This window comes from Gymnogyps californianus, chromosome 7 (genome assembly GCF_018139145.2).
Source record: "Gymnogyps californianus isolate 813 chromosome 7, ASM1813914v2, whole genome shotgun sequence".
NCBI lineage: Eukaryota > Metazoa > Chordata > Aves > Accipitriformes > Cathartidae > Gymnogyps > Gymnogyps californianus.
The window spans coordinates 25,035,144-25,050,058 of NC_059477.1; the positions used below are offsets into that span (position 1 = coordinate 25,035,144).

The 14,915-nt window shown below is 39.5% G+C and overlaps 1 protein-coding gene across 1 annotated transcript in view; it reads left to right on the forward strand.

Annotated features, from left to right (window-relative positions):
- Window positions 1-13,148, forward strand: part of DPP4 (dipeptidyl peptidase 4) — a 40,749-nt gene extending 27,601 nt beyond the window's left edge. Inside the window, exons 20-26 of the mRNA XM_050899607.1 lie at window positions 443-637; window positions 1,545-1,599; window positions 3,648-3,747; window positions 5,346-5,410; window positions 10,672-10,744; window positions 10,985-11,058; window positions 11,924-13,148. Of these exons, the coding sequence (XP_050755564.1) occupies window positions 443-637; window positions 1,545-1,599; window positions 3,648-3,747; window positions 5,346-5,410; window positions 10,672-10,744; window positions 10,985-11,058; window positions 11,924-12,022 (661 nt within the window). The 3' untranslated portion in view covers window positions 12,023-13,148. The remainder of the gene's footprint in view (window positions 1-442; window positions 638-1,544; window positions 1,600-3,647; window positions 3,748-5,345; window positions 5,411-10,671; window positions 10,745-10,984; window positions 11,059-11,923) is intronic.
- The last annotated feature ends 1,767 nt before the right edge of the window (window positions 13,149-14,915 follow it).

Here is a 14,915-nt window from a genome sequence, read left to right on the forward strand (position 1 = left end):
AAATGAAGGCTATTTGTTGATTTCAGACTTTAACCAAATAAATTATGGGTGAATGGAACAGAAATAGTTAAAGAGCATCGCTTTGAAACTCAGAGGACTAGATATGCCCACACAAAAAAGAATTTGGTTTGAATTTCTGATCATCTGCTTAAAGTCAAAATAATGAAAGTTTCTTATTAGAGCAGAAAGCAATAAAACAAATAAAATCCAGTCTGCTTTCTTGATTAACAGTTGATGTTTTAAAAAAGCATATTGCTTTTAGTGTCCAGGCAAAGCAGCAGTTTGGAGTCAGTCAGTGATGCTTTTCTTGTTTGCTCAGTTCAATTTAAAAGTTTACCCTTCTTTAGTGGCTGAAAATTGGCAGCAATAATTGTATTTCAAATGCTTGATGCGAGAATACGTGGAGAGTAAATGCCTGAATTCTGTGGCTCTTTTCACCCAGGTATGCAGGACCTTGTAGTCAGAAAGTGGATTATACCTTCCAGATCAGCTGGGCTACTTACCTTGCAAGCACCGAGCAGATCATTGTGGCCAGCTTCGATGGCAGAGGAAGTGGATACCAGGGGGATGAAATTATGCATGCAGTAAACCGAAGGCTGGGAACATATGAAGTGGAAGATCAGATAGCAGCAGCCAGGTGAGCTACAGTGGAGTGGTCAACACCTGCTCCTTCTTTTCTGTGCTTAGGGTTGGAATGGTCATCTTGAAATTACTGGCAAAAACATAACTAAATTCTACATTAATTTTGTATGCTGAAGCATGTCATTTATGGGCCAACCATCATTTTATGCTTAAGAAAAGAGAAGAGTTAATGCTGTAATACAAATTTACCATATCTCTGGTTTTATAAAGATGATAGCTGTCACATTAGTAGAGGAGCATGCTACCAAGGAACTTGGAGCTGTAAGGTTTGCTCTAAGCTTTTTGCAAGATTCTGCTGTGACAGAGTTATTTGTATGAACTACTCAGCCTTTAAATCATAGTTCATGTTCCTCGCTTGGTTTATGCTTGTAGAACCTCACTAAACCAAACGATGTCAGTATGAATCTCTCAGAATCACAAAGAAGTGATCTTACGGGGTTTGCTTTTTGGGATTTTAAAATGTTACGGAGTTTAAACAAATAGCATTTCAGAATCTTTTTTTTTTTTTTTTTAAACCCTGACTGGATTTACAGGTGTCGGCCTGTCCCTTACTGCTGCAATTTGAGTGTTGCTCCTCTTTTTTTTTTTTTTTTTTTTTTTTTTTAAAAAAGAGAGGCAGGTGGTGAAATCTAACCTAATACAATACAAATGTCAGTGAGTGTGGTTTGAGGGCTTTTACAGAGCATCCAGGTTTTGTTTTTTCACACGCACAGATGTTTTTCTGAATTTCTTAGACACACATGCCTGAACTATTGTATGTTTTCATATGCAGTCACTGTGATGAAGTGGGAGATGCTTATTTGTACAATAGAAAGAGGCAGACATGATGGAAAATAGGCACGTCTGTATAATGGCAGATACCTGCAATTCATTAAGCATTTAATTATTCTGTTTGCTTTTAGAAAATTTTCTGAAATGAGCTTTGTTGATAAGGACAGAATAGCTATTTGGGGTTGGGTAAGTACTCAAATAAGTTTGGCTGGCTTATTATTTAATTGTAACAACTATTTGTTGTGCTGCCATGTGTGTGAAGTGCTGGAGGACTTAGTGTGAGGCACCTCTGGGTTCATGGCACAGTCCAATAACTGAACTGATGAAGTACATCTAACAAGTGCTTGTATACATCGTCCCTTTGCAAGTATTCAGGAGGCTTTGAAACAGAAATTAGGACTACTAGAGGGATTAAAAACAATTTAAAGGGATACTGCCAAGTTCCTGTGTACACGATGAATCAATATTTAAAAAAAAAAAATCCAAGTATATATTCACTGGTGTCTCTTTATATTAGTTGGATTACTCTAGTTTTTAAAAAAAGATGTAAAATTACATGTGAACCAGCTGCATGGCATGGCAGTCATGTTTTTACTAGCAGCCTGAAAATATCTAAATCTGCTATATTGTTGTGTTTGGCTATGTTTTATTTCAGCAGTACTTCTAACCAGAGGCCAGATTTCTCTGACTTGATGTGTCTTTAAAACCTGTCACAGTAGAGGGGAGTGTTTAATAGCATATACATACCCGCTCAGCTGCAAGGCTCAGTGCATATGTAGTGTTAGTTATATCTATTTGGTTCAAACTCTGAACGTTTCTCTGTCCCGGGCTGCTGTTTCACTGCTTTTTCTGGTGTCATGGGGAGTATTCTTGCATGCTCTGTTTAAATATACGCAGGATTGCATGCAGGATCTTGAATTAAATGGCTAGCTGAAATTTGGTCACTGCTGGTGACAGGCACCAGTGAATAAATTGCTTGTTGGCAAGATGACGGTGCCTTTAGTAGCTTTTCTTGTGGGGGTAAACATCTCTGTGTTGTATGAAGTCAAGTGTAGTAAGTGTTAGCTTTAGTGGGAGGGAAATTCTTTCTGCAGAAATGGAGGACTTAATGTATTCCCATCGTAGTCCTTATGAGCCTCGGGATGAATAGTTGAAGAGCAATCCTCTTTGGAGCTAGGTTGGGGTTATGCATCCTGGATACTGAACCGGTGGGCAAACAGATTATCTCTTCAGTTTGCAGATTGTTAGCCTCTCATTGTCAGCCTGTCACTATGTACATTAATTTTGTTTGCCATAGGTTTGGCAGTATTATCTTTACTGTGGCCAGGTTAGGCAATGTGTTTATACATGGGTTTAATTACTAAGTACATGCATTACTTTGCTGATCTCATTGGGAGGACCTTGGTATTGAAGTTGGAGCAAACATTTAAGGGCTTTGAACTAAGATACAGTTCCATTTGCCTGTAATCTGGTTTCAAGACAGGAATGAGATCCAAAAATTGTTCTTCTTTTTGAATGTGGGTGAGCACATTTTCCTAAATAACCCCTTCAAACTACAGTGAGGGCAATCATTTGGGCGGTCGGTGACACTGTTTAGGTATCTTGCTGCCTGGATGCTCAAGCGTGTCAGGTATTTACTCATCTATGTATCAGGCTAGACTGCGAGTGAATTTTCTGTGCATAGCGAGGAGCGTGTTGCTGCGCAGTTCCTCCCACAGACTCAGCAGAAGATCCTTCGCTCCCCAGTCACAGTCTTGCTCTTGACGCTTTGGAGGGGAGTTAGCAAGTGAGCTGCTGTAGGCCTGCTCTGAGGGAGTTGTAAATTTTCAGATGCCCTGGTGCAACTACTCATCAGGCGCGTTGTGGGCCCGAGCTCTGCTTCCACCCACTCCCCCAGCACGGAGAGGGACGCAGCGGTTCAGCAGTGTCTTGTTTCCTGTCTTTCGCTGCTGCCTACGGTGCTACCAAACACTGTCATCCTTAGCTGAGTCACAGTTCAGCAGTGTTTGCGCCCTTTTTCCCCAGCAAGTTCTCATTCATCAGCGCCGCAGCTGCCATGCGCTGTTTGATGCCTGTTTCCCCGACTGAGCAGGCTGGGTGAGATCTGACCCAAATTCAGAATGGAGTTCATTAATATGAAAAACGCTGAGCCTACAAACGTCTGATGAACCGTTTAGCAGATGGGCCCCATCCTTTTCTTTCCGACTGAAATAACAGCAATGTTTTCTTCTCAGTCTTATGGGGGATATGTGACCTCCATGGTGCTCGGCTCTGGAAGCGGCGTGTTCAAGTGTGGAATAGCGGTTGCCCCCGTGTCACGTTGGCAATATTATGGTATGTGATGGCTTCCTCGTTACAAGGATTCCCATATGTCTTGCGGTGCACATGCTGCAAAGTGTTGATTCATAGCGCAGAACTTTGATTATCTACTAGATGCCACGTAAATGCCACTTGGTCTGTTTTTATGAACTCATGGGTACTGCATTTTGGAATTAAACCAATTGCCTAAATCTTATTTCCCATTTTAAAAAGTCAGATCCACAATTCCAGGTAATCTCTTTAACGTTTAATGAAGGCTAAATTATTGTAATATTTGTAGTATTACTGTAATGTGTCTGTGTTTGCTTTCCAAAGCTGCCACGTGTTCTGAGACCAGTATCGTCTGTCAGAAATCCATCGCTATTAGACTTTGCTTCTTCAAAATGCTACTTCAATTCTAAGAACGATCTGTGAGGCTTAACGTCAAACTTGCATTGTAATTTACTCTCTCAAAGCAACAGAATAGGATTTGAATTGCCTTCGGGTTTTTTATCCTTTTAGAGTGTAAAATTTGGATTTTATAAATCTAATTAATCTGAAGAGTAGCTTGATGTGAGGAAAACCTGAACAAGTGGACAAGTCTGTACATGCTTCAATCTTATAGTGTATAAGGTTGTAGTTGCATGAGGCTATAAATACAGTTATAGGGGCCCTCCTCCCAGATTAAAAAAGTTATATACAGTTAAAATTATAATACGTGCTGGTACAATGTGACCACATTTTGACATTTTTCTGGTTTTGATTTGTCCAAAAACATTCGAGGGAAAGCTTTTCCTGGCAAACCTCTGCTAAATAAGGCTTAATTTATCATTCTGCAACTAGCACAGAGGCTGTATAATGGCATATTATGTGCTCTGGCTGATTCAACAGATCAAATCATACTGCCAGGTATTAGCAGGAGTCCGTTAAGGACGTAGGGATCTTTTCATAATGTTTTGGACATGAATATTACAGTATGGCAGGAAATATTTTTTTAATGAAGAACAGGATCTCTAAAATTCCACTTTTAGTTGATTAGATAAAGGAAAGGGTTATGGAGGCACGCATATTCAACATCAAAAAACCCAGTGCGACAACACTGACGAGAAGTCAAATGGACTTTAGAATATGGCTTAAAATAAAGCAGCAAATCTGCAAAAAAGGTAATAAGATATCATGCTGAAAAATCTGTGGAAAATCAGATACACTTATTTTTTACTATATATAACATAGAGCCAAGCTGAGTCCTAATCTACTGTTTCATTTTATAGATTTTTAGTAGTAAACATTTAGATAAAATATCTAAGATTTTTTCCAAATGCCAGTCATTTCCTGCAAGATTTTCAGTAATTTTCATAGGATTACTGAAAGAATAACAATAAGGTAACATTGACACAAAGTACTTTATTAATATTCAGCATTCAGGTGTCCATGGCAACAAGAAGATTAAATATTCTGAATACTGATGGTTACCTACACGCCTCATTGTGGAAAACCTGTTTTTATCTTTTTTTTTTTTTTTTTTTTTAAATTTCCAGTATGCGTTCTTATTGTTTGTATCAGTGGGTAAAATTTCTGGTAGACAGACTGAAAATTAAGTAGCAGACTCTGGTTTTGTTTTTTTTTAATTACAGATTCAATATACACGGAGCGATACATGGGCCTTCCTATAGCAAGTGATAATCTGAACAACTACAATGTAAGAAAGAAATCACTTTATTTCATTTTTTGAGATGTGTTGTTTCTTTTCTAAACCACTCTATTTTTCTTTATACAGTCTAGTTCCTTCCCCATGGGAAGAAGTAAGATTGTTTCTTCTTTCCAGCTATAAAACTGTTGCATTGTGCTTTTAGAGGCTGTAGTCTCACGCGTTTGGATTTGCATCAGGCAGTTACTCCTTGCTGTATGGTGTGGGTTTTCAGTTGTTTGTTTGGTGTGTTGGGTTTTTTTGCTTTTTTTACATTCAGTTCCATTTGGCTACTTTGCAGACTGTAAAACAAGCTGTAAAAACTGTTTTATTTTAATCACCAAGAAACAAATTTGTTTTAAAATTTAATACGCTCGTGGGCAAACTATGCTTTATCTTAAACAACATTTCCACCAAAACAAATGTACTCCAGTTCTTTCTGAAATGTAATTTTTAAAAAAATGGGTATTGTGTGAACTTTCTTGCTTTAGGAATCTGCAAGGTTTTTCAGGGAAAGCAAAATCTCCTAAATATTAGGAAACTTTGACAGGTAGGCAAGTCTGTCTGTACTGTGATCGTATCAAATTGCAGACCAACTGAGAGCCAGCAGTGTCGGGGCTGGAATTTTGGCCCCATCTCCGTGAACACACGCTGTCCAAGGTTTGGCCTAAAATGACTAATGTTTGCCCACAAGTGAGGGAATTCCCAGGTGTTCTAATAGGAGCAAAATACCTGTAGATTGATTGTCCTGTTATGGCATGATGAGTTGTTTGACTTGCTCTCCATGTGCCAGCTACTTTTTGTTGCCTCAGGGGCTTTTTAAAGTCACAGGTAGCTGGGTGTAGGGCAGAGCAGCCCAAGCCTTCTATTAAGTTTTGTTAAATTTCAGATCTAGGTGGAAATACAGTGGCTATTGGAGAACTGGGAGGGATCTGAGGGGTACTTTGTGCCCTGGTTATTGGGATGTTTCAGAGGTGTTCAGCCATGGTGGTGCTGGAACCAAACATGGGTGTTAGAGGAAAAGAGATGGGGCATTCTCTGTGTTTGGGTTGGTAAATAGGCTAGAAGACAGTTTAGCACTGATTGCGTCTTGATGCGTTAAAAAAATAAGTGTCATGGGGGAAAAAAGGGTGGGAGTTGTTGCATTGATTTTAAAGTATGGTAAAACATATAAATACATACATATACGGACTGAAACGTCTGTTTTGACATATCACTACAGTAATCTAGTTTTGTCAACTGCTGTATCAGACGTTCTGGTCAGAATTGAGGACAATGGTAGTGACTGCTGGAAGAGTTGGTACTGTGTCTGCCTCTTCTAACCAGCGAGCTGCTCGGGCCCACCGGGGACTGACCAGCAGCCTGCAGCCGCCTGCCTGCCTCTTTCCAAATGTGCTTCTTTAAGGCAGTGGGAACAGTAGGAGGTCTGCGAGGTAGCAGTGTAAATAGAAGTTACTGTCGTCGTGCAGAACGAACGTTAACGCTCTGGGTGCACAAAGTCATTCACCAGCTTCACGGCACAGATGGCAACAGAGGACTGTTTAATCCTTTCAAGCCAGGAGTCGGATTTTCTTGGCATAGTATCCATTGCTGGCAGTGGCCACGTTGAAACTGCCAGTACCAAAGAGCTAAAGGTTTCAAATGTGTTACTCAGAGGACTAATTGGGGAGAATGGTGGCTAGATGGAGGAGGGGTGGTTGCACAGATCAGATTGTCACACTTCACTGCTGCTTCTAGAGATAGGAAAATGCAACTTAAGTCCTCATTCATTGTTAAAAGCCCCAGATAATGTATTACTTGGAATTTACTTTTCCATATAAACCTGGAGGGGTGGGGTAGCTCGAGAAGTGAGTTTGTTGCTTTTCATGTAGCACCAATGGAAGGGTTGTGGGATTTTGTTGTTGCTGAAGACCCTTACTGACTTCAGCCCAGCATGTTCCTGGCTTACAGCCCCTTTGTTCAATGTCCCAGTCCCAATAGTCAGCCTCCTGGCCCCTTGTCGCTGATGAGAGCTGTTTTCTGAACTGTGTGTTTTTTAGCAAGTAAATGCAAAACATGTACTGAAAGCTCTTCTAGCTGAAGCTGTTAAAGCATTTTTGAACTGTTAACTTCGTACTGTCGGGTTTGCGCACTGCATCATATATTCTCTGTCCTACTGCATCCGCTATAAAGCTGGCTTGAAAAGCGAAAGGTTGCATGAACTCTGTACTGTGTGCCCTAATTTAAAAGAAATGAGACTCTGTACGCACCTGCTTAGGCAAGATGCGTGCTGCTAGGCGCCTTCCTAATGTGCAGAGTGCTATTAATGACTATGAATATATAGGGTCAAGAAACTAGTTGTGGTAAGAGTGGTACACCCTACCTTTGTATTACTGTGACGTTAGGTTTCACATTTATAGAAGGAAGAGAATCTGAGATGTTAAATACTCTTTGTCAAGAGTCAAGTCTGACTCACGCTCCTCTAAGTAGGCTAATTAGGTAGGTGTGATCAGTGCCTTTTAAGCTAGTTGTGAACTATTAAACATTAGAGCTTTGTAAAAGAAAGGAGCAAGCATGGGTGGAGCTCCCAATATAATTGCATAGGGATCCTAGGCTGAATGGCAGAGAAGCTGTCTGCCCGGGAAGAAATGTCCCTGATGTAAAAGACTTGAGACTAAATCAGGGCAGAGCTCTAGAGGTCAGATGCAGTAGCCATGTAAAGCATACCGAAGAGACTGTTCAACTTGTGAGAAGATTATTTTGCAGTTCACTCTGAATTTTATATGCTTTTGGCAAGTGCTTGAAACAGTCATAGATTTGGCAATCTTTTTCTAGCAGATTTGAAATGTTCAGTCCTTAAGAACTGCTGCATCATTAGGTTATGCAAAACAGGGTACAATTTTGTAAATATGCCATCTTGTACTGATTTGACATTTGTTCTATTATCTGAGAATATGCTAAAGGGAGAGAGACCTTCAGTTTCAGCCAAACCTTAACTTGTTTGTGGAATGCTGATAAAATGTTGACTGCTGTGTGATCTTTAGAAAAGCCAGTTACGCTCAGCAGGGCCTAATTCTCAGTACTTGTACACGCTACCTTTTCAGAACCTTTGTCCCGACAGCGTAACTATGAAACGGAGGGGGTAAATTAAGTTGTATTTATTTGCTGTCCGCTTGAGGTTTGCTCAGCTGATGCGGCTGTTGCTTCGTGCTGTAGCTGTGCCTAACTTGAGATTGCTCCCTATCTTGCAACCTTCTTTTTTGGCAGAACTACCGTGTCCTTAAAGCACATTTTAGGGAAGGGACTCTTCATGTTGAGTATGGGTACAGCAAGTGAGACATCACTTGCAAGTGATAAACTGAGGAAGTATCTATCTCTCTTGTGTGTTCCTTCTTTCTGACGTATTTTACAAATAGCTTTATTTTGTTTAATGCTTGGAGGGGAAAAATAGTGACATCTTTTTTCCAAAACTGCTTTTGGAAAGTCGAGTTCTCAGAAGTGTAGCTCAAGTCAGGCTTCCACTCGCAGAAGGTTTGCCATCCCTTAAACCAGCACTGATTTGCTGGAAGAAAGCTTATAAAGGTGATCTGTCAAGTTTCCCTCTGCACATGTGGAAAATGATTCACTCAAAGGATACTGGTTGGTTCTTCTTTTCTTTTTTTTTTTCTTTTTTTTTTTTTTTAATATCACTGGGCCATTACTTTCTAAATCATTCTTTTGGTTGGCTGCTGTACCAGTGCTCCTCACTGAATCAAAAGTCCTCTCTCCAGATTTTGGCACTCTGGTAACTATCTGTTCTTACTCCATGATACCAACTAATTTCAATGGATAGTGCCATGCTTCCAGTGTGCACGGATTTCCATACATGAGATGGGATTTCTGGTGCTCTGCAGCCTTTCACTGTCAAAAGAAGGCAATTGCAGTGTTACAGATTGGAGGGTGGTTCTCTCTCTCTGCTGAATTTGTTTTTTAAATTTGGTTGAATAACGACAAAGAACTCATTTCACTTATGAGAGGGTTGTGGTACGCTATTCTGCCATGACAAAAGGAATTTAATATTTATGCTTGCTTTAACAATTCATGAGTGTACAAGAGACATAAGGAAATCAGAACACTTCTGTGTCTTGGTAATAAAATGTGTATGACTTTTTGGGGGTATTAAATGCAAATCCCTGTGCAAGGATACAGCCTTAGTACAAGGTGGGGAAGCAAAAAAAACCCGAAACACCACATTCTTTTGTTCCTAATTTTTACTATTTTTTTCCTTGCCATAGTAGCTTTTAAGTTGCTGTAATACAGAGAAAATTTCTACAGGCATTCAGCCATTTTCAGCAGACAACCCCTATAATGTTGCTAATAGAAGGAAATTTAATTCAACATATTTTTGCCCCATTATGCTGGTTGTCTTCTCAAGCCTAAAAAGTCTTGTCCCTTATCCCTTTTCTTCTTCCCCCTCTCATGGCAGAGCACTATCCTATTCCCTTTCCTTGCCCAAGTTAAAGATCTTACGTGTAATCCTTACTTTCCTCATTCCTTAGTACCTAGTCACAGTAGCGAGTCAGGTGGTTAGTATGTTCTAGGGAGTATGTTGTTACTGTGTTTTAAGTTTCTTGCTTAATCGTAGTTGATTATTTTTTACATCACCGTATTGTGTTTCAATTCCCAAAATGTAGCTTGACTTCTATTTATAGATTTGGTCCAGTGGTTTTTTCCTTCAGGCATTTCTCTATCATATTTGGGGGAGAGCATTGTTTTAAACTCCTCGTCAGCCATTTTTTACTTGAGACTGGTGAAATACTAGCTCTGTTGACTGACTTACAGGTAAACTAGTGTACATTTTGGTGGGGAAGATAATGCATGTAGCCTCTGCAATATCTGCTCCTCACTATCATAGGGTGCACTGTTGCCACGGCAACATTTTTTAACTTGTCTGCAGTCGCGCAGGAAACCTATGGCAAGTAGTGTGCTGCAGGCTAACGACGTTAGCAATGCATTAAATGTGTGTCTCACTCGCAAAACTCTTCCCCTCTGGAATTGCCTGTTACTTTGCAGACATAACCCTTGGTAGTAATTGCAGACTGGTGCAGAATGGTTCGAGTGTGAGCACCGTGCTGTCGGATATGTGAATATGCTACTTGGGGGTGCAGGGGGAGGAGCAGGGGTTGCTGTTTTTATCTGAAGGACCCCAGACTGTGTCAACAGTAATCAAAGTCAGTTAGTAGCAAATCATCTTCTAATAAATAGCACCTTTTTTCTTTTTTTTTTTTTTTTTTTGTCCTTTTCTTTAATTTCAGAGTTCAACAGTAATGGCCAGAGCTGAAAAATTCAAGGAAGTCGAGTATCTCCTTATTCATGGAACAGCAGATGGTGAGTTGCAGTTAATTAGACATTTTAGTATTACAGACAGGTTCGCAATTCTACTACTGACAAAACAAAAGCATGAAGGGGCAAGGCTGTTACATTTACATCAATAAAATAATACTGCTTTCTGCAACTAGTTTGTGTTTCAGTCAGCAGTCTACTGTGTTTGTTGCTTTGCTTTTCCCACGGAGTAGTACAGAAGCAATTTTTTGTTTACCTATTTCCTCTTTTTCTTCCACTTTTCAGATAATGTTCACTTTCAGCAAGCAGCGCAGATTTCCAAAGCTCTTGTTGATGCTGAAGTGGATTTTCAGGCAATGGTATGGTTCTCTTTTGTTTATCATCATACAAATGGGTTTGTATTATGAGAATAATAGCAAAAGCTCCCCGTTGTTAGGTATAAATCAATGGCCATCTTAAATGAAAGTTCCCATACTAGCACTTCATGTTCAGTAACTGAAGTTCTAACATTACGCACCCATGTATCTTCTGTACAAGAAAAAATGTAAAGCAACTCCTTTTCATATTTCACCCTGTTTACCTAATCTTTCATTTTGCTGATTTTTGTTGTGTTCTCAGACAAACAACCAAGCCAATCCCAAAGTCCAATGAATAGTATCTTACAGACAGGGTATAAGGAAAGGTTAACTTCAGTTAAGTCCAAGATAGATAACCTGTCCATCACATTTGGTGTTTCTCTGTTGAACTTGTAAGACAAGTAGTTACTTGCCCCTTCTCATGCTGTTCATGGAAACTCTCAGACTAAGGTGCAAGCTCTTCCTTTCCTACCTTCTCCCAGCCCTTGGGGAGCAGTGCTGAAAAGGATGAAGTATAGAAGGAGGCCAAGTGCACCAGTGCATGGTTGTCCTTCAGCCAAACTTGCAGGGCTTACAGGGGGCAGAGATCAGGCACCACTCTAAACTGAGGAGCTGCATCTATCCTCCAGGTGGACAAGCCATGTATGCATTTTGTACTTTTAGCATGAATAGATGGTGCAGCCCCCACACAAAGCAGGGACAAAAGCATCATAGCGGCTTCCTACCACCATCGTGTCTTTGCGTCCATGCTGAATCAGCCTCATGCTGGGATAATTTTAAATGGCTGCACATGTTTTTGTCTGTCGTTTGATTTATATCATTTAGACGGAGCTAGAACTAACATTCTCTCTATTTGTCTTTCCCACAGTGGTATACTGACAAAGACCACGCCATCAGCGGTCAAGCACATAAGCATATTTATACCCATATGAGCCATTTCATAAAGCAGTGTTTCTCACTGCCCTAGCACCAGCATTTTGGTTGTTAGTGATGGTACTTCTCCAGAAAACTCTCTAGCTACTGTACACTGAGCCAGTATAAGCCTTTATGAATCAAGATGAGATAAGGTTCAGCTCTTGGGATACCTCTGTACACAATGAAATGCTAATCTTTATAATGATTTCTGTTGCCAAGCAACTATTGCATTTTTATTGATTGCATTTAATCAGGTCTTAGCATCACCAGAATGTAGGTATGTTGCAGACTTCTAGAAAGCACGGTACTTGCTTGAATCAGTACCTTTTGATATTTCAGTCTAAAAGAGAGACAGTCCAGTTTCTATATTAGGGTAATGAATGATGAAAATGTCACAGAGGAACCAACATGGAGATCAGTTGAGGAATAAAAATAATGTTTCCAACAAAAATTAAAATGAACCCTGTGATCATTTGTGTGAAAATACTGATAAAACTTTGAACAGATTTTGCAGAAATTACCTAATGCTTGATCAGTTATTACTTTAGGAACAGTATCAGGAATACTGCAATGTTAATATTTTCTATGCAGAATGAAACACTTTGTTTACTGCAGTTCCTTGAGTTAGTATTTTCTCTGCCAGCTCTTGGATTACAATTGTAGAAGTCTTGCAAGGAAAGCATGTAACCAACTTTCACCAAAGATTTTGAATGATACCTATTCAAGTCAACGGCACTGAATTTCTTTGTTTCCTATCATAGTACTGTGATTTTTTTCTTACTTTATAGTCAAAAAGGCTGCTACTGTGGGAACCTGCACTGGTAAAATCTTATCTGGGAACTCCTCTAGCAGCCCACCATTGTTTGTTTCTCTATGGGACAGAAAACTTTTTTTTAATAGAAGTTTCCTATTTACTGATGAATAGGATATATTCCTTGCACTCAAACATAAAATTACAATGCAAACTAGCAGTCACTTAAAGCAAGGGCTGGACTGTAACACTCATGTGAACATGCTATTTAGCAAACCTGCTTTTCCTTGCAGCCTACCAGTAAACTGTTTTATCGTCAGCACTCCAGGTAGGCTTCTCCATCTGAAGATAAGATTAGTTTTCTTAATTTCACATAGATAGAAAAGATGCAACCCACTTGTACTACAAACTGTGCTGCTTTAAAATAATAAAGACATTAAGTTATGAAAGGACGTGTAGTCCGTATCATTGAAAATGTTGTTCAAGAAACAAACTCCTAGAATTTTACAAAAATCCATTAATTTTGAGAGGCTTACAGTGAAGTTCCTGCTTTTGTGTAATGGAGTGTGACATGATTATCTAACTTATTAGCTTCTTGATATTAGATGCCAGCATGTGATTGTGTATGTATTGTGGGTTATTGGTGTCATTAGGTGTGAATGTAAAAGTACTCATACAGACAGATAAAGCATGGGGGAGATGGGGGAGAATGTCAAGACAGTTTGTGCAGCTTGTCCTTAAATGACAAAGAGAAGGAGGCCTGACGTGGAAAATAAGGTTTTGGTTTCACAAACCAACCAAAAACTTGACGCGCAAAATAAGGTTTTTTTAGGAAACAAACTGGAGATGGGTATTACAAATATAATCTTGGCCTCAATGTGTTAGTGGTTCTAATGTAGACTGGCACCACTGTTAAAGTTCTATAGGATACAGGCTGTCAGTTGTCTCCAAGAGGTTATAGTGTCCATGTCTGATTCTCTTGCCTCAAGGAAAGGAAACATGAATCAGTATAAAGGTAGATCACAGCAATGCAGACAGGTTATAAAAAAGGTGATCATTATGAACTTTTGGATGCCTTGTGTATGCAAGGGGCAAACAGGGGGTTTTTTTAAATGTTATCACTTACACTATCATTAGACAAAAAAAAGTATTTCTGTAATCCAAGAACTACATTAACTAGGTTCTCATACTTACTAAAGAACTACAAATATTCCCTTAGTGTAATCAGAGAAGCATTTAAAAAAAAAGTTTAAATAAAGCTAAAAATTAGATGGTCTAGATAAGTCTTTCATTTAAGTAAAGATGCAGTTCTTTGTATCTGACCTACCTTACTGATGCTAGCATCTCACTGGGAAAGTCTTCTCTACTCTCAATACATAGTCCTGTTTTAACTGTCTTATCTGTAACAAAGTACAATGCTAAGTATCTTATATTTCTTTGTCTGGAAAGCAACTTCTAAGATATGCTGCTCATAGAGCATGATGCAACTTTTAAAACAAAAAAAATGTTTTATTGCTACAGTAAGTGTCCTAATAAACATCAATTTAGTGTCTAATTTTCTCTCTGGTAGATCTCCCTCAGGTCCAAAACCAATGCAGACAATAGGACAATAGAGCTGCCTCAGGGAACTGACAACTTACTTGAAATGCATGAGCACAGGTAAATACCGAAAACTGAGGCCACAGAAGAAAGCCAGCTCATTTCATGAATGTACAAAGCCAGCACTAGGAACCAGTTGTGCCTGAAGTAGTGCCACACGCTAGAGTTAGTTAGGCACCTACCAATTACCTTTTTTCCTCTGTATTTTTTTCCATGTGAAATGGACGCTTAAGTTTGTTGTACAGCACACTTTGTGTAAAATCCTAACAGAAGCAGCTGAAGCCTGAGGCGTGATTGTTACCATTCTCTGGCTGGGAGGCTTCCAGTCTTTGGTTTAAAAATTGGTGAAGAAGCTCAAAGGGATTTCTTAAATGGAGTCAATACTGTAAGTATTGGGTTTTGGCAGTAGTACTAGGCTTTAAGGCCCAGAAGTTTTTCAGTAGCAGATACTTAGCATCCTGAGAATAGAAGCAGCTCCCACAATAGGCAGTAGGCTAAGCCGCTGTTCAACTATTAGACACTTCAAATATTGTAGCATTGAGGAATTGTATGACCTTAGCTATTGATCTGTAAAAAGAGCCAACTACTGCTGCCT